This window comes from Pelophylax lessonae (genome assembly GCF_965119305.1).
Source record: "Pelophylax lessonae genome assembly, chromosome: 2".
NCBI classification, from domain to species: domain Eukaryota; kingdom Metazoa; phylum Chordata; class Amphibia; order Anura; family Ranidae; genus Pelophylax; species Pelophylax lessonae.
This window is the reverse complement of record NC_138769.1, coordinates 620,320,780-620,341,526: the sequence shown is the minus strand read 5'-3', so window position 1 is coordinate 620,341,526 and position 20,747 is coordinate 620,320,780. Positions and strand designations below refer to the sequence as shown.

Sequence of the window (20,747 nt, the reverse complement as noted above, 5' to 3'; positions counted from 1 at the left end):
CTGGCTAGTTCCATCTCCCTAAACAAAATGAACATTTAACCCTTCGGTGCTGGGGCTGCCACTAAAGGGTTAGATTTTACAGTAACCTAAAGTTCAGCTTTGTTTGGTAACACTGCATTGAAACTAAATGCTAATGTAGATAGTTGATTCAGTCCTTTTGTGCTCCCAGGTTTTTTTTTTTTAACTTATCAGTTTTGTTTTTGTGGCGCAATAAAAGAGGTAGGGGTGTGATGTCAGAGGACACAGTATAAATGTACAGGCCGATGACGGAAGTGTTAGGGAAATGCCTTCAACATTCAGTGATCTACTGAGGCAAATGTGGAGGATTATGTAAAAACCCAATATGAGTATTGAGTGTGGTGTTCCATAGGACCTGCATTATTTTTCTAGTAGTGTCATTACAGGATGCCTTTGCTTGGCCTCCTCCTGTGTCACATGTTTATAAGATGAGACTTTCATACCTCTAGTATAAATAAATCTGGGTATTGTATTACTTTTGTCTCTGCAAAGCCCTTTTGATATTATTGTGTTTCAAGCATCCTTTGGAGTCCTTTTGGCAGACCTCATTGTAGTTGAGCAAAGAACAATGCACTATAGGAATGTGGCAGCCAACGGAACGCTCCTTTTAAAGTGAAGATTGGGCAGTCTACATTAGCAGAGCAGCATTATAGAAATTGTGTCCGTCATTAGCACAGAAGATCTCGCCCACCCTCTCTCTTCCACCAACATTCAATCCACCAGTAGTCACACGGAAAGTGGAATATAATACAGCTTGATTACTTCATGCAGAGAATAGTGAACATGTATTCCTGGAATAATTATACGTTCTCTAAATGTGTGTAACTTTAAAAGAAATGCCTGCAGGTGAAAAGGTCAGTTTGGAGTCCTCATACCAAGGAGGGTATGCAGTGCAGAAAATTAGCAACTTCTCCACTAATTAGGGGACATTTTAGCTTTTTAATTAGTCTGTTATCTTGGTTGAAGTTCCAGAACTACATGTGTGCAAACATGAGGTACTTGATGTTTTCTTCAGTGTTCCAGGGAGCACATGGTTTGGTTTAGACCTTTTATCTGTTAAGCATTTTATTTTCAAAAATTGGTTATTTTCAAAGTTCTGAATCGCTGTGTCGGTTTCAGTTTACACTGAAGCTCAAATTTGAGATCACTTTTTCTTTGCCACTCTGCTCTAAAGGAGAGCTTCATTACTATTTACAGTACCTCACAAAAGTGAATAAACCCCTCACATTTTTGTAAATCTTTTATAAATCTTCAGTGACAACACTGAAGAAATTACACTTTTTTACAGTGTAAAGTAGTGAGTGTACAGCTTGTTTAACAGTGTAAATTTGCTGTCCCCTCAAAATAACTCAACACACAGCCATTAATGTCTAAACTGCTGGCAACAAAAGTGAGTACACCCCTAAGTGAAAATGTCCAAATTGGGCCCAAAGTGTCAATATTTTGTGTGGCCACCATTATTTTCCAGCACTGCCTTAACCCTCTTGGGCATGGAGTTCACCAGAGCTTCACAGGTTACCACTGGAGTCCTCTTCCACTCCTCCATGATGACATCACGGAGCTGGTGGCTTTTAGAGACCTTGCCCTCCTCCACCTTTTGCTTGAGGATGCCTCACAGATGCTTAATAGGGAATAGGTCTGGAGACCTGCTTGTCCAGTCCCATCGCCTTTACCCTCAGCTTCTTTAGCAAGGCAGTGGTCGTCTTGGAGGTGTGTTTGGGGTGTTATGTTGGAATACTGCCCTGCGGCTCATGCTCTACTTCAGTATGTCACAGTGCATGTTGGCATTCATGGTTCCCTCAATGAACTGTAGCTTCCCAGTGTCGGCAGCACTCATGCAGCCCCAGATAATAACACTCCAACCACCATGCTTGACTGTAGGCAAGACACACTTGTCTTTGTACACCTCACCTGGTTGCCACCCCACACGCTTGACACCATCTGAACCAAATCATTTTATCTTGGTCTCATCAGACCACAGGACATGGTTCCAGTAATCCATGTGCTTAGTCGGCTTGTCTCAGCAAACTGTTTGCATGCCTTCTTCTGAGACGACAGGCATGCAGACTAATTTGATGCTGTGTGCGACGTACAATGGTTCAACCTTTGCAGCAATGGTGGCAGCACTCATGCGTCTATTTCGCAAAGACAACCTCTGGATATGACGCTCAGCATGTGCACACAACTTCTTTGGTCGACCATGGTGAGGCCTGTTCTGAGTGGAACCTGTCCTGGTAAACTGCTGTATGGCCTTGGCCACCGTGCTGCAGCTTAATTTCAGGGTTTTGACAATCTTCTTATAGCGTAGGCCAACTTTATGTAGAATAACAATTCTTTTTTCAGATCCTCCAGAGAGTTCTTTGTCATGAAGTGCCATGTTGAACTTCTAGTGACCAGTATGAGAGCGATAACACCAAATTTAACACACCTGCTCCCCATTCACACCTGAGACCTTGTAACACTAACGAGTCACATAACACCGGGGATGGAAAATGGGTAATTGGGCCCAATTTGGAAATTTTTGCTTAGGGATGTACTCGCTTTTGTTTAGATATTAATGGCTGTGTTGAGTTATTTTGAGGGGACCGCAATTTTACACTGTTATACAAACTGTACAATCGCTTCTTTACATTTTAGCTCAGTGTCATTTCTTCAGTGTTGTCACATGAAAAGATATAATAAAATATTTACAAAAATGTGATGAGTGTACTTTTGTGAGGTACGGTAAGTTGTCCCACCTATACAACCCTTTTGAACCAGAGCAACGTCGACACTTCTACTATGGCGTGTTTTTTTCAATAATTCTTAATAATACCAAAGTAATAAACACATTTTTTTTTTCAGGACAAACAAAGACTTTTTTTTTTGGTTGTATTGCATTGCAAATATTTTCAATGTTATCCATAGGCCAAAATAGTAACAAAACCTAAACAATGCATTTGTTCAATTTGGTTAAAAAAAATTGTTTTAATGTAGATAAAAAATATATGTTGGGGTTGATTTTCCAAAGGCAAATAGACTGTGCACGTGAAAGAAAATGGGGTGCGCTAACCATACAATTATGCGGAAGCATTGAAATGGGGAAAATAAATGTGAAAAAAAGTATAGTGCGCTCAACACAATCATAAATATTAAACATATGACATCTGGGATAACCCAAATATTATGGTGATCTTCATAGAGTGAAAAACCATATGTGAAAATTCTTTATGCAAAAACATATCATTTATAACAATCATGAAAAAATATAAAGTCCTCCAATTGAGATTATCTGGATCAATTGGAGGACTTTATATATATATATATATTTATATATATATATTTATATATATATATATATATATTATAAAGCTCTGCTGATTTTGAAAATGCTGTTTTTTTTTTTTTTTTTTTTTTTTTTTTTTTTTTTTTTCCTTCAATGTGATTGGATAATCTGTACACAGTAAAGCTTTACTGCCTTCACTAAGCTCTTGGGAAAATGAGTTCAACTACATTTGCAAAGTGCAGTCTATTTGCCTTTAGTAAATCAACTCCATTCTATTTTGTGACATGCCCGATTTATATTAACACCTAAATTATAATTCAGGTACAAAGCACTGCTAAGTGATTTACAATTGAAATAAAGGCCTTTTTTTTCCAAAAATGCTTAAAAAAATTGTACAAACAAAACAAATACCAATGGGAAAAAAATAATCAAAATGAGCAGAAAAGTAATGTGGAGTGGAGGAAGGAGTTAAATGGGACTGATCAGGGTAAATGAAGGGGTTAAATGGGAACGCCTTTTATTTATGCTTTAACTGGTGATATACAGTGTGCTCATCAACAGTTACTACTTTAATCTGCACACAAATGAAAAAGAGTAATACAAAGTAACACTAATATTACATTGTTTTCTGAATCACTCTTTTAAGCAAGATTTATAAACACCGTTTAGAAGGCAGCACAGTTTCAAAAGCAATGGATTGTGTTTAGTAAATATTTTGTTTACTGGACTGCCAAGCGGTGATTTCTGGAGTGATTCATTACAATTGCAACCTTAAAAAAAAAAAAAAGTATTTAGTCCCCCACTTAGGAACTGAAGGATGACAGTTGTCAGATTTATTAGCCTGGAAGTCAAGCCACTATTAACAAATTGTATCTACCTCCAGGAGGCTTTTATTTGGCTAGTAAAAGTAATAGTATGCATATATGTTCTTGTATCAAAGAAGCAACCTAAGTGATTTTAAAATGTGAAAAAAGGAATACTTGCTGGCAAAAACAAATTTTCTCTCTTTCATTGACGGAGCACTCACTAAAGCATAACTACTGGGTTATATTGCATCCTCCAGGCGTAGGACTTGGCAGAACAAAAGACACCTGGATATACCTATGGGCCATTCTCAGCTGGTATATAACCCCCATTTCTGCTCTAGGTATTCGGTTTTATTCTGTCTACTCGGGAGTAAGGACCTAGGCTCCCTGCTGGAATCTCATGGTCCTAGCAATTTTTTTCTCCTTCCTTGCATCTTTTTTTTTTTTTTTTTCTCTTGGGAGATCTTCAATTAACTGCCGGGCTGGATAATCTAGATCCAGTGGTCCCCCCAGCAAGTCAGCGCGTGCAGACTGCAGCTAGACGCTAGGTCAGCTGCAACATAGTCCACAGACAGAGACTGGCCCACGAGTTAAGTCTCCCAGGGTCCCATACGACCGCACGCTGGTTCGATTCGCAGTGTTCCCTTGGCCAACAGCTCCCCCGTTTCGGTGGCGAGGAATTCTGTCCTGGAGCATCACCCGCACCAAGGAAGGGTAAGTACAGTCCCCCCTCTTCCCTTTAAGTGATTTTGGGGTGAACGGTGGTATCCTCCTGGGCACAGGAAAGATCTTGGCAGCATGCTTTGGCATCTCGAGCTGTCAGCAGCCTTGTTTGGGAAGTCCAATGAGGTCACGGCGGCCTCTAAGAAAGCTCTCTTTGATCGCCTGTTTGGGGGCAACTCTTGATGACCTCATTAAAGATCTCACAGTGGGGAGAGCGGGGGGGGGGGGGGGTGGAGTACATTCCTGCCACAATCTAGAAAAGGAAGGAGCCTCGTCACAGAAGAGGGCCCTCCTTCTCAGCCCATAGAAAATGATTTTGTGCCCCCGGGACTTAGAGTAAGGGAAATCAATTCTTGAGTCTTTCCCTTGTTCCAAGCAACCTTGATCTGGTAAGCCTAAAGCTGGCTTCTCTGGACTTGTAGACAAGAGCCCTTTAGCATGAAGGTCTGCCCTCACCCATTACACTCGTTTCCGGCCCCGTGGACCTCCTTCGTGAGCGTCAAGGTGATCCACGAATTTATTCTTTTGGGGGTGCCAAAAAAGGGAAACAAAATTAGTCCATTTCTGTTTTTTTTAGCCCCTAAAGCTCCTTGTGTGGATAGAAGGTTCGGGTAATGTCCAAATTACCTAAGGTCCCTCCGATCCCTGTCCAGGAAATTTAATTATCTAGGTCTGATTTTAATTCTGACATGGGTGGTCCTTCCTGTGTACAAATTTCAGGAACCACAGACCAGGGTTCACCGGCTGCTGTTACAGTTCTCTCTCCCGCCTTGCATACAGGTTTTGAGTCTGGTGGTATCCACCTTCAAGACAGTTCTGTTTGCACAGTCCTACATGCAGCTCCTTTAGTAGGTTTGGCTCCACAGGAGGTTCTTGGAGAGGTCACAGGTTCCTTTGGTAGATGCCGCAGGCGTCCTAGAGACACAGTAAGGCCAGAATCCTCCTGCTCAAGCTTCTTCCATGGTTCCTGCGGGGAATCAAGGGCGAGGGTCTTCCAATTATTCATTCTGGTGGCTGTAAACATGGCTTAGCTATTGAAAGCCAGGTACTAAGAGATGGAGGTTTGTCAGGATCAGTGATCCCTACTATGATGAAGGTGAGGAAGTCCTCTTCCAGCAAGATATACCATTGTACGTGTAAAGTGTACATTTCTTTGTGTGAATCGATTGGGGCTCATCCTCAATCCTTTTTTTGTGTCTCGGATCTTACCCTTTCTTCATCGGCGGTTGAGCAAAAGTTGGCCTTGAGTACTTTCAGGAGCCAGGTGTCTGCCTTGGCAGTCTTTTTTTTTCAGCGACCCCCCCCCACCTAGCCACACACTCTTTAGTTCATACCTTCATTCAGGGGGTTCGACAAGTGGCTCCACCTGTACGGTCTCTTTTGCCACCATTGGGATTTTTAATTTAGTGCTCTCGGTTCTTCAAAGACATCCATTCCAGAATATTCGGGAGATTCCCTTGCCTACGTTGTCCCAGAAGATGGCATTCTTGGTGGCTTCAGCCCGTAGGGTATCAGAGCTGGCGGCATTATTCTGTCGTCCCTATTTAGTGGTCCATAGAAATAAGGTGGTTCTTCGTCCCTGTTCGTCATTCCTGCCCAAAGTTGTCTCTAACTTCTATTTGAATGAATACATTGTGTTGCCTTCCTTGTGTCCCAAGCCAGATACCAAGGAATTTGCTTTGCATAGTAGGGGATGTCCCACCCCTCTAAGGAGTTTTGATACTTCTAATGCTGCTTGCTACTAAATTGAATACTTAGAGCAAGGAGGTGGGGGGGGGGGGTTATACCAGCTGAGAACAGCCCATGGGTGTAGCCAGGTGATTTTTTGTTCTGCCTAGTTTTACTCCTGGGTGAGGCAATATAACCCAGTAGTTATGATTTATGGGAGCGCTGTGTTTTAAGGTAAGTACCCAAATCCCATTTTTAAAATGCTCCCTCCCCCTTCTACAACTGTTCTGACTAATTTGTTTAAGAAGAATCAATATACTTTTATTTATTTTTTTTTAACAGTTGCGTTTATTAAACGTGTTCAGCAGCATGAACAAATAAAGGTACACACAAACCAAATCAAGCGGTCAATAAAGAATAAAATGAGCACCATAGATAAATGGTCATAGGAGTCATACAAACATTAATCCAATACAGTTCCGTGATTTGTCTGAGAAACAGCTTGGGGAAATGTGGCAACCAAAAATCTTACATTACCATGGATTTGGTCAGAGCTAAAAGAGGGAGAATGAAGGGTTATGGTAATTAAGGGGAAAAGGAAGAGGGGGGAAGACAGTTGAAAAGGAGTAGTGTGGGTAGGTAGGGTACTATACACAAGGTACAATACATAACCCTCAGTTATATACCATGAGATATCAACACCTTAACATTAATGCCCTGCGCCTCTATCCAGACAGCCCAAATTGTGTCAAATTTAGCAGGACAGTTTCTGCTGATGTACTTAAGCTTATATATGGAAAGAGCCCCATTGGCTGCTGCCTTCCAGCCAGAAATCGTGGGCGGAGTAGGCAGCTTCCATTTTGGCAGGATTTCCCTTCTAACATAATAGCCTCAAAATAAAAAAAATAAATATTTTACATGTTGAGACCTCAACAAAATCAGTGAGTCCTAGCAGCAGCACCAAGGGGTCCATAGGGACAGACAGGTTACCAACTGTGTTAACGGTATCTAATACTTCTGCCCAGAAATTAGGATCTATATACTTACCTATTTTTGATCTGGCTTCCCTGTGTCAGCCAGTGGGGGCTGGAGGGGAGAGGAGGGAGGGCGGACAATGAATGGGGCTTAGGAGCCTATAAGGGACTTCACTGCTCCCAGGCATTACCAACTGTTGTTTAGCACTCTCTCTTCTCCCTCCTGTGTTAGGAAGGGGGAGGGAGCATTTTTAAGAGTAGTTAGGTTTTGCCTGTACTACTTTAATAATTCCACCTGTGTGGGGTGAGTGTAATAAACTCTGCACTTAACATGATGCTCTTGATCCAGAGATCTTCATTATGAAAGTTGTGGCCAAACCTTGACATTCTCTAACTATCCAGAATTGGTTATCAGCCCTACAGAACCCTTGGCTGCCTTAAGTGTAAAATGGAATGCAGCTTTCAGGACAGAGCTTTCTGGATCAAAAGGCATTGTAGCCATCTACCTCACTCCGATCCAGAGTTCCAAAAATCTTGAATTTTAAGCTGTTTTAATAGAAAAATTCACCTCATCTCTCCTTTACAGAGTTACTGCAGTGTTTACGAAAACACTGTACATACTATTACAAAAATTATTCTAATTCAGACACAGAGTGATCTCAGCTTTTGGGTGCAGTGCCATAGATGGTTTTTCTGTTTTGAGTGTTCAACAGTTAGTCCAGAACTAAAAAATACAAATAAAGCTTCTACTTTTTTAAAGTAGAACTAACACAAAAGTCTCATGACTGACCTTGTCATTACTCATGTAGGCTACAGAGAATACCTTGTATAGGGTTTTCAAGAGCTCAAGCACTTGAGTTTTACATTCATTTGTGTGCCCTGGCTGTCATTCCCTCGTTACCAGCACATCTATAAATACACAGATATTACTTCCTTTCTTATCCTCTTCTCCTTCGCCAACCGCTTAAAAAGTTGAGCAAACAATACTAACTTTCTACTGAAACCCACACCACCCTGTATGTGCTGTCCCCTTTGCTTTTCTAAGTGGAGATTAATGGTAAACTATAAAAAAATCTGTTTGCCTAAGTTACAGCACCTGTTCCCTGTGGCTGCTGTTTCCCCTCTTACTCCTGTCACATTAGCCCTCTGCTTATCAAAGTGATTGTGCAGCCGTGGCATGCTATATTGTAACGATCAAACTGTTATCTAGCATTCCATGAGCATTCTTCTTTTTCAGGAGTCTAATAACTTTTATTCCTTGGCCTCATGTGTGAATTATGTGGTGTATGTGAAGAGGCTTAAACTTTGTTTCCAGTATTCTTTGATGGATGCTTGGGCTCCTGAACTTTTTTTCTCTCTTCGCCCTTCTTTAAAGGCTCGCAGGAATGTTATTGTTGACCTTGACACCAGATAACTGGGCAGACATTATATAGCTATGTTTGAATCCTCCCAAAATGTGATGCTGAAGCCAACAGAGTCCTGGCGTGAAACCCTTCTTGACAGTAGAGTCATGGAGCTGTTCTTCACAGTAAGTCCTAGATTTCTTTACCTGTTGCATGATGATTGTGTGAGCATTTATGTTGAGTGAGAGTGCTATTTTACCTGGGTGACGTCTTTCAGTGCCTGCAGTAAGAATTTTTTAACATTAAACTATTTTTCTAGGCATGAGTACCCAGTGACATTATTTAGAAATTTGGTAGTTTTGGGATATACCTTTAAACAAACCTTGTATTTTCTTAGGTCCTTTATGTATTACTTTTTACCAGTTATCACACCTCTGAAAAAATAAGTAAATTTATATATAACTACATCATGTTGTGTTTTTAAAACTAAAAGCAAAAAAGCCAGAAAATTAAGACAATTAGGAAGTAAAACAATATGTGGTGTTAATTTCCTGCTTATTAGATAAGAGAATATGTGTATAGTGTGGGAAAAAAAGTCTATTGTAATATGCTCACTTTAGATCATACTCTTAGGCTTGTATACAAAAGTTATTTGTATGTTTTTCTATGTGTTTGGAGGTTCAATTTCTTAGTCAGACAATAATAAATGAGAGAAGAAGTTTATGTTTAACACCAACTGAACCCACGCAATGGAGAGTGAAGAAATAAATAAATAGTAATAAATATAGATGAATAATAATAAAGTGTAAGGAAAAATTCCTATTCAGGGGCCACAACGAAACCGTGTAAAACGTATAGTTGAATAAAATTATATATTGCTATATATAAAGTTGCGCTCACCCAAAATACACTTGAGTGAAACCAGATATTGGTCAAAAATAAATATAAAGTGCATAAGTGAGTCAAATAAATTACATGTATCAAATTGTAGTGCAGATTAAGACAAAAAGTGCAAATGCAAAAATTATATATAAATTTGCAATCAAGTGGCAATCCACAATAAATATAGATATATAGATATAGATATAGATATGTGTGTGTGTGTGTGTATATATATATATATATATATATATAGATGCAAATAAATAAATAGATAAATGTGCCAACAGGTGACAGTCCACAATCAATATATAGGGACAGTCCACAGTGAATGACAGTCCAATAAATAAAGTCCAGTACACAATTATATGGAAGGTTGATATGATAGCAACAAATTCAGCACTTCTTAATATTGAACTCCAGCACCTCCACCAAAACACAGGATAACCTGGTGTGCACTAAAATGCTTACCAGATGAGGTAGACCCCTTATTATAGGGGGCCAATTCAGGCAGGGAATCACAAGTAGAGACAGGGTACTCCTTCCCGGCTCCGAGCACTGCAGAGGGAGTACCCTGTCTCTACTTGTGATTCCCTGCCTGAATTGACCCCCTGTAATAAGGGGTCTACCTCATCTAAGCATTTTAGTGCATACCGGTTGATCCTGTGTTTTGGTGGAGATGCTGGAGTTCAATATTAAGAAGTACTGAATTTGTTGCTATCATATCAACCTTCCTTATAATTGTGTACTGGACTTTATTTATTGGACTGTCATTCACTGTGGACTGTCACTATATATTGATTGTGGACCGTCATCCGTTTGCACATTTATCTATTTAATTATTTATTTGCATCTATATATATATATATATATATATATATATATATATATATATAATCTATTCACTGTGGATTGCCACTTGATTGCACATTTATATATTTATTTGCATTTGCACTTTGTCCTAATCTGCACTACAATTTGATACATTTATTTTAGTATTTTATTTGACTCACTTATGCACTTTATATTTATTTTTGACCAATATCTGGTTTCAAGTGTATTTTGGTTGAGCGCAACTTTATATATAGCAATATATAATTTTATTAGACAATAATAAATGTAAAGTGCTCTTTAAGTACACATGGGCATTTTATATCTCTAAAAGGAATAGAAATAACACTTGACCAAGAAAATACAATACGCTACCCAAAAAATGGTAATAATGGTTCTAACAATGGTAATGAAGTAGACGCAGAGGAAATAAACTACATATCAAAAGCACAAAATGTATAGAAGAATACTACTATCTTAAACAAGTATATTATTTTCTATTTTTTACAAAGAACTTGGTTGGTTGTTTCTTTAGTGTTTTATATAAGCCTGTTTTAAGTAATTTTTTTTTTAATTTGCTGAGCTCCCTGGGCATTTTTTATATTCACGACTATAAGACATTGTTCACATTTTATGCATTTTCATTCATCTATTTTTGAATTAAGTAATTGTATAGTAGTTTAAAGGTAAATTATAAACCGCAGTTCTTTCGAATAAATATGCTTATCAAGACATTTGATTAACATTGTTTAGAATTATTTACATTGGGTGCATTGTTAAACATATATATTTATCTGACATTTTCACCAAAAAAGACAAAAGGATTTAGAGTAGAAATTTTCACCAAAAAAGATTGCTCACTATTCACAGTACTTGTTTTTCGTGCTATTGTGGTGTCTTGGGTATAATGGTGATGCTCCGGGCCCTCTCTTTGCCTTCTCAGAGGACGTTGACAAATGTGCAGTGGTTATTTTTTTTTTTTCCTTTTAAGTAGTAGTAATAGTAGCAGCATTTTTGTACAGTATTTTAAATAAAATGTGTATATGTGTGGTGTAGCCAATCTCTGAAAACCACCTACAAAAGCAATTTAAAAATGTGTGTGAAATATGCTTACATTTTAAAGGGGAAATTTGTATACAAACCTTTGGAAACTATTCTTGCTTTACACCAAATTAAATCCTAATTTGGCTGTATACTATCTTGCAGGATGTTTATCTTTCATATTTTTTAGATTTTACCTCACTTCTCTCATGCTCTTGAATTTGTTTAGTTATTGCCCTAAAAATTGACTGGATTATAATTCATTGTAATTGTTAATGACTTCAAATGTCTTCTGCAAATTCTGTAAAAATGGTTTCTACATAATTAACTATGTGAAATCTGTGACCGGTAAACCTCACGCGACAAGAGAACCTTACCTACAATTGTATATTAGGTTAACTGTCCTGGCTTAGCCAGAAAGAAAATTGTGTATCATTGCATTTCATGCATAATCTTGGTGAATTTTTACATAAAAAATCTAGATACATGCCACCATGGGCAGAGTTTGACTATACAAATTCAAGAGTTTTTTTGGGGATGAAGTTGTTTTATTGGTAATTATAAATTTGTAAATACTGTATGTTCATTTACACAGATTGATCTTTTTTATCTTTACGTACGTCATCATTTTTTTTGTCAACCTAACACAGGAAAAAGGACTCGTAATTAAAGACATTTTTTTGTTAGTTTTCCCATTTTGCCTATAATTTGACATGGCTATATTATATGGACTCCATCGTTGTTGATATTGCACTTTTATTATATTGTACAAATTTATAGCTGGTGTTACTAGAAATGTAAGATATTATCCACTTAAGTGGTTAAACCAGCACAATAATTCCAGATGTCATTGGTGAAATTAATTAACATACTGACTCACTGGGTAGCAGCCATTATAATTACAATATTTTTCACACTGTAAATATCAAATCTTTAAAAAAAAAAAATCAGGCGAAACATTTTAAATCACCCATATGACTTTTTAAGATCACTTGATGTTCTAAAGATCACTTTTCCTGGGATCCCAAGTCTGCCTCCTGTCATGGCCAGGAAACTATTGATAGGCTGCTTTTCATCTATCCACATTTCCTCGCAACTCTAGTGGCCTGCCTATACATCCCACAATTATGTATCCTAACTATAGCCCCCCTAAATGGCTTAAAATAGTTACCTTATGCTGAAATGTAAAATATTGTGTTGAAAACCTTTTAGCAGTTATCCTTTAACCAGATAGCGTTGGCAATTGGCTATTACATTACTCACACATGACTCCCAATGCCATCACAATTAGAAACCCACACCTTAAGCTGGCTATACAATATACAATTTTCTTTTTCAATTTCCTTTAAATTTACTTTTAACGATTTAGTGCAAGGGCCTGCCTGATTGCATAAATTAAAAGTTTGACCTCCCTATATGGTTTTGGTAAATCGAAAGGAAAATTCTACAATGTGTGGCCAGCCTTGAGGCCGGTACACACGATACGAAAATCGGAAGTAAAATTTAGTCCGAACGATCTGCCGATTTCCAGATGGTTAGTATGGTGCTTTCGACAGCCAATTAACGAATTTGCGGACAACAAAATCTGGATGTGCAGGCTATAAAATTTTTATCGTACGTCAACACAACCTCTGATTTTTGTTTTAATTAGTACAGTTTTCGTCCAAAATTAATCATAAGAGCAATACTAGGCATGCTCAGAAACGAAAGAACACATACAAAACAATTCAACACATGACATCACTTCTGAAGTTGAATTCTGTCGTATGGGAATTTTCGTATGAAAGTAACCTCTTCACTTTCCATATGAGACTAGCATGCAACAAAAATCGGATGCAAGATCGTTCGATAATCTGATTGTGGGTATGAGGCTTAACTCAGGGTCTTCTCCTGATAATTGTGGACCAATTAGCATGGTGGCTGACTGTTCACCATGACAGCCAATCACAGTGATGACATGCAGGTTCAAGCTTTATTTATCAGATAAACGCTTTTCAGTCTGTAGATTCCACGACAGTCCAAAGATGGTAGTGTGCCTCTGTTTTAATACTGATATTGCCAGATGCAATAAAAGTAAAAATTATTTAGGAAGGCATATTGGTCATAGGGTTATCCTGCAAGTTAACTAACTCATGCTAGAACTACAAAATTTGGCCTGTGTTTCAAGACCTCTGTTTATGGAAGCAGGGGGATGCAGCCAACTCCTACCATAGGAACAGGATCTGGTATTATCTTGGCTATCTTAGTGATGGGACTGTTCTTGGCACATTGTAAATTTAGCACCAAAACCCACCTCATTTTTTTAAATAATGATGCCTTGCACTGCTGCCGTATGTGCCTGCATGTTAGCAGAAGTTCTGGAAGTTGGTTTCTAAGCATTATAGGGATGCATCTTTCAATTTAACTTCAGAGGATACACAGTGCAGGCTAGATTTCTTATTTTTCACACCAACTACCTTGTTAACCTGTCTCCTTCCCTCTCCTCTGTGAGACAGATTAATAAAATAACGGGTTATTTTATTTTTTCACTATTGTTTTAGACCAAGTCTGTGACAAACTACATAAATCCTTTCACCTTGCTCATTCGCTGCACATTTGACTAGTTGAGTCAGATTTGAGGTCTATAAATTAACATCTGTATTTCTTTAAAGTGGTTTTAAACCCTAAAACCTTTATTATATTGTATCTTACCAATCCTTAGATGTGATAGCTTCATTTATTTCATTTTTATGTGTTTTCTTTCTTATATTTACGTCTGCTGCTCCAACCAGTAGGTCTAGTTTTTTTTTTTTTTCAAAAGAACAAGCTCTCCAGCAGAATCTATCAGTTACAGAGATGAGAAAACATTTAACACTGACAGCATTGCTTACAATGATCATCTTTTATTTTCCTTTATCCCTAAATGGAAAATATTGGTTTGCTGTAACTGCTTTTAAAGTATTAACTGGAGTTTGGCTTCAATTTGTCAGTGTATTTAAATCTGCTACTACATCTAACACTCCCCTGCTACCAGAATGACAAAGCTGCTGTCCAAAGGTGCCTCCTACTTATTTATCCAGAGTGTAGGCACTCTAATACCGGAAGTGTGCTACTGGCCAGATCACCAGGTGAAAACAGAAAGGAAGAAGCCTAAGAAAAGCAAACTGAAGCAGCGGCCACATCTAATGCAATATTGGTAAGCTGCAATATATTTTTGATTTGGGGTTTAATATGGAGTTTGCATTTTTTCCCTTTGCCTGCATGGGCTTCTTACAGGTACTCCCACACTCCAAAGATATGCTGGTAGGTTAATTGGCTCCTATCTAAATTGGCCCTAGTATGTGTATGTATGAATGTGATTTAGGGACCTTTGATTGTAAGCTCCTTGAGGGCAGGGACTGATGTGATTGTAAAATATATATGTAAAGCACTGCATAAATTGTTGAAACTATACAAGTACCTGTAATAAATAATTATTGCTTTATTTTTCATACAAGTCTCACTTGCAAGCATCAGGGACTGTGAAACATTCACAGTCGTTGGTCTCCGGAAACTTCCAAATTGTGGTATAAATCTGTTGCTTGTTAAATCATTATTTTTCCTTCTAAAGAGCTTGCACTGTTTTGTTAATTAAAAAAAAAAAATTTCAAACCAATTATTTTCTGAGCCGACAGGTAGGCAATGGCACCACGTCACATAACATCTCAAAAATTAAATCCCTACAGACAATTATCATGCCTTTTTGAAGCGCAACATATTACACTTTACCACATTTAAAATCGTAATATTTAAATATATAATTATATTAAAATAGCATTGTAAAAAAAGAATTATGAGCAGGAAAACTTAATTTCTTTCAATTCATTAAATAGCTCTCCCTCTAGAATTAGTCCTCTTAATATATATATCAGCCCTATTGAGCATATATCTTTTATTCACTGATCCAGTCACTTAGGCTTGGTTGTTGAGAAGGAAAGTAGCTTTTGCTTGTCACGTTAACCTCTTGTAATGACATTTCATAACAGTTATGAAAATTTAAACCGGGGGAGTCCAACCTGCAAGCCCAAGGTGGCTTATTGCGGCCCAGCACAAAATTGGATTTTTTTTTTCTTTTATTTAAAAAAAAAAAAAAAATTACACTTTATTAACATATGCGGCCAAAAAAAATTGACAGTGTCTCTTTACTGGACTTTTTTTTTTTTTTTTTTTATTAAAAGTTTTATCTTCCCAAAGAAAAATATCCCACTCTTCACAATCACGCTTTATTCATGTCTTTAGTTTTCAGCAGCACCTATATTTGTAAGCAACTACTTTCACGGATGAAGCAAGCAAAAGGCAAAATTAGAACCAAAATATTTAATGAGCACCTTGAGAATTCATTGAGAATTGCTACTACATCCATCGAGCCAGATATTGATGCGTTAGTTTATCAAAACCGTATCAGAGATCGCTCTGGTTTAATGTTGCCCTCTTTATATTTTTATACTAAAAATTATTACAAAAAAATGAAATTTTTTTTACTCAGATGTACATTATGTATATCAGTGATCATTAACTTGTGATTTGCCTGACTTTTTCTGCTCATAAGCTATCCTTATTGTAAGTGTATTTTGTGTGTGGCCCTAAACCATTCCTCTAATTCCAGTGTGGCCCAGGAAAGGTTGGACACTTTTTAAACTTTTTTTTTTTTTACGTTGCATTAATGTCTTTTCAAATAAAAGTACCAGGAATACATGGTCAGATTAGTGCCTTCAGTAAGTCCTAGTAGGGCTACCTTAAATATCTAAGCCTGTAGTTCAGCAAGCCTGCATGCGCAGTGAATGTCTAAAAATATTGACTTATGAAACTTGTTTCTCTAGTCATTTATTTCGGTGGGATATTGTAATAGGGTTTCTTCCTTTACTAATAAAATGTTTCTGTTGTAAATGTGGATAGTCCTCTAGATTATTTTAGATAATATTTCTAATTTAATAACTTTCCGTCATAAAACATGGACAGCTCATCTTGACACTGAAAGCAAGTTTGTGTACATGATTAAACTTTTTACCTGATCTGTGCTTATAATCCAAGTATCACTATGTACATCATTTATATGTAAATATATACAGCTCCTAGATACCTGTAATCCAGATGAAATGAGACCCAAATGCATCTGAGTATATATATATATATATATATATATATATATATATATATATATATATATATATATATATATATATATATATAGGATTGTACTGGACATAGGTGGATCAGAAGTCCCTGGGTTTCTAAACCAATCTAGATCTGTTGGCTCAAAATTCTGATCAAAAAGATTACAATTGGAATACTAGAACAAAAGAATAAAACGGCGATCCTTGCAATACTTTTTCATCGTATTTGCACAACGGTCTTTCAGAAACACATTTTTTTTCTCTTTCTCTTGAATTCAAATAAAAAAATAAAAAAAAACAAAACGGTAAAATTAGCCCAGTTTATTTTTGTATAATGTGAAAGATGTTATGCTGAGTAAATAGATACCGAACATGTCATGCTTTAAAATTGCACACATTCGTGGAATGACGACAAACTACGGTACTTAAAAAGCTCTATAGGCGATGCTTTAAAAACTTTTACAGGTTACTGGTTTAGAGTTAGAGGAGGTCTAGTGCTATAATTATTGCTCTCGCTCTAACTATCTCTCTGGTACCTCACGCATGGCTCACACCATTTACATATGCAGGCGCAATTTACGTACCTCAAAAACACCCCAGATCTCTCGTGCATCTTTAAAAGCAAAAAAAGTAATTTTCCTTTTTAAGGGAAAAAAAAAATCATCCCTTTTTTAAGGCCGAATGGTGAAAGCGACATCAAACGTCACTGCGGTCCTCCAAGGGCATAGAGCCGAGTGGGGACTATCCTGCCCTCACTTGGCTTCCTGCCCAGGTATCCGATGGATCGAATCGGCTCCGAGCTAACAGCCAGGAGACGACCAGGAGGGGCACCTCTCCCGCCGCCTCTAAAAAAAAAAGATTCCTTTATGCAATCGGGACTACTTTTATCAGGTGCAGCTCAAAGTAATGGCGCAAATATAAATTTGTTAATATGCTTTCAAAGTCAAGTCCTAAATTGTGCAGATTGAATTCTTCCCCAATAAACCCTTCTATTTACATGTTAACGGGATGGAAAATGACCGTCTGACTTCCGAATGAAATAAATAGTAGGTAAACCCCTATACCATTGGGGAACTTAATCTTTTGTTGCAATCATGGAGCATCTAGTGTCATCCATGTATACACATGGCTCCCCTGTGCATGCGCCACGGTTCACAAAAGTAACCACAACCCAGCAAGCATAAAGCATACATAAACCTCATGACTGCCCATCCAGCAGGGGAGAGCACTAAAACTGTCAAAACAAGCTGTGAGCACCACTCCCACCATGTGCCATGGGTAAACTACCAAACTGAACCAGGTTAAAGAAATTAAAGACCTAATGGAAGCTGTGGCCTTCAAAAGGCAGGCAAAGGACTAGTAACTAGTATTGCCAGTGGTCCTACTTAGCTGGTCTTTTTCCCATTACTGATCAGCCATGCCTTGGAACTCTTGCATACCATGAAGTGTACTGCTGTTTTTCAGATGTAATTCAGACTAAGGTGAAATGTTCATGGATCCCTTCAGGCACAATTAATATTTTTAGGTGTTCTCTATATCATTGCAAATCTTCACTTTTTTTCAGTTCAGGTACACTTTAATAATGCTTTAGAAGTGCCTTATTAATAGGGATGTCATTACCCAATTAGGGCCATCATTTCATTGTATGCCCAGCCCATGATTTTCGTGCACAACAGCCTGTGTCAGAGGAGCAGAGTGTTGTGTCTATGATTTGCACGGCTTGGCTACTGAGACAACACTTGAGTCTGTATTTCTTGCTTGTGATGAGGTGTAAAAGTTGTCCATAAGCAGTGACAGGCACACACTCAACAGCTGTTTACTAGACTTCTAAACAGCTGCTGTTGTCAGCTGTGACCACCTCCTGCAAATATCCTCCGTCTCAGTCGGTTAACCCTTTACCTTCTCAATTCCATGGTCCAGCTATTGGGTCTCCATGGTGAATGAGTCAGAATATAAACACCTCGTAACCGTGCACCATATATTATCTATCTACTAAGAGATTTGCTGTCGGAGAGAAAAGCGTGTTCTTTTTATTGCCAGCCGGATTGACTTTGCTTAATCCATCTTCTTGTTTTATGGGACATCTTTGATCATGGTTTAGATGAGACATGGTGTAATTATTGCATTGTTTATGTAGGGCCCATCTATTTCATATCCCGGCAGTATTGTATTACTAAAAATAACATTCTGTAGTCTACAGCAATATTGAATTTCTACATATGTCCAGCTGTTTGCTACCAAACTGGACCTGTCCCCGTACCTAGTGAAGCTGCAATGTTGGTGGAACTTTGGATTCAACTTGCACTTTACTATGTTTTAAAGGAACCTGGGTCAGCAATTTGAAAATATTTGTAGGCAGAGAGTCAACACAATTGGCAGGCTACAAGGATCCTGATTAAAGCCCATCTAAACCCAAAAATAAAATTTGTAATATTTTGCAGTTTACTCGTGTAGCACCCTCCTAGGTAGGTGCTAGAGAGTGAGTATAGTTTTTGGCTCTGTCTGCCTATCAGAAGAGCAGCAGGTAAATTCTATATTGCACTCTGCTTAACAGAGAGCAGGATCTGTGATTTAGGTCTACTCAATGTGCTCAGTGTGTGATTCATGTGGTCTGGGGGAGTGTCCCCACTGGTCCAATGGGGAGGCACTTTGGACAGTGGAGGAAACCTGACCAATGGGCGCACAGGCTTTGATACAGCCCCAGTGATTGGCACAGACTGCTGTCTTGGTGCATTGTTGGGTGTGGTATAAAAGCCAGGAGCACATGTGCTCTGGGTTTTTGGCTGGTGAGCAGAGTCCCGGAAGGAGGGTGGTGGCTGCCGCCTCTTCTGCAGTGGTTGGTGTGTGGTCACAGGCAGTCAACCTGGTGAGCCAGAGGTGTGGAGCTGAACCCAGAGGTCCAGGGGAGCTGACTAGGAGCAGTTGAGACACCGGAGAACCTGAAAAGCAGTATCGTGAGTACAGGGGATCTTGTCTACAGGCCTGACCAGGAAGGGAGCCACTCCGGCGTAAAGTAGTCAGAGCACGGTTTCCAGCTGGTGGATAGAAAGGGGGTACTAGGCGTGTGCCCTGAAGATAAGTGCTAAAGAACATTACCTCCGATTCATCTAGTAGCAGGATGAAGCTGCACGCGTTCTCAGAAGTCCCCTCAGCATTGTGAATAGTTCAAGTGTTGGAGTATCCCAAACAACAACTCCTAGACTGTTTGACTGAGCCAGTAAAGTAAAGTGTTAAGATTCTGCATGCAGTTGTTATCGGTAACCCAGGGGGACCTGAAAGGTGAGAACTTCAGCAGCCCTCTAGGGGGCAGTGCTACACCCGTCTTTAGATGTTGTGGCTGTATTATTTTCAGCCTTTTTTTCCCTTCTCATCTGGTAGTCCTGGTATAACATACTTACCGTCCCTTCATATCTATGCTAGTTACCATTGTAGCACTCTTGTTTGTCACACAGGTTATACTTCAACATGTCTGCCTTAGTTACCTGGTGGATTAAACTCACAGAAAAAGACCAGGACACTGGATTTCTGGCAAGATTATTCGCTATGGTCTGTATTTGCTGAAAATATTCCTATCCTGAAAAGTGCACAATAGTAGCATGCAGTCCAGTTGATGTGCATTTTATAAATTTGTACATGGGCTACTTTGGGTTTGGTCCGGTGCAATGTCGGCCCATTCAAATGAATGAGCTGAAATCGCACTGCACCTAGATCGCGTGTGAATCACACAAATGCACAGTGCAGGAATGCAAAGCAGTGGTGGTCAATTTTCTTGATATGGGGTGATCAGGCTTGGCTCTCAACATCACCAAGGAGCTGCAAATTCAGTGGATATTCAGAGACACCAGACACACACCAGGATATAGTCAAAGGCTGCGGACATGGCACAAGAGATGGTCAGAGACAGCGGACATGATGCAATAGATGGTCAGAGACAGCGGAAATGATACAAGCGATGGTCAGAGACAGCAGAAATGATACAAGAGGTGGTCAGAGACTGTGGACAATGATGCAAGAGATGGTCAGAGACTGCCAACGTGTGGTGTAAGAGATGGTCAGACTGGGCACTT

The 20,747-nt window shown here is 38.7% G+C and overlaps 1 protein-coding gene across 1 annotated transcript in view; it reads left to right on the top strand.

Annotated features, from left to right (window-relative positions):
• XPO4 (exportin 4) overlaps positions 1 to 20,747 on the top strand; it is a 249,811-nt gene that overhangs the window by 140,060 nt on the left and 89,004 nt on the right. The window contains exon 7 of the mRNA XM_082245244.1: positions 8,870 to 8,982. Coding sequence (XP_082101370.1) covers positions 8,870 to 8,982 — 113 coding nt within the window. The remainder of the gene's footprint in view (positions 1 to 8,869; positions 8,983 to 20,747) is intronic.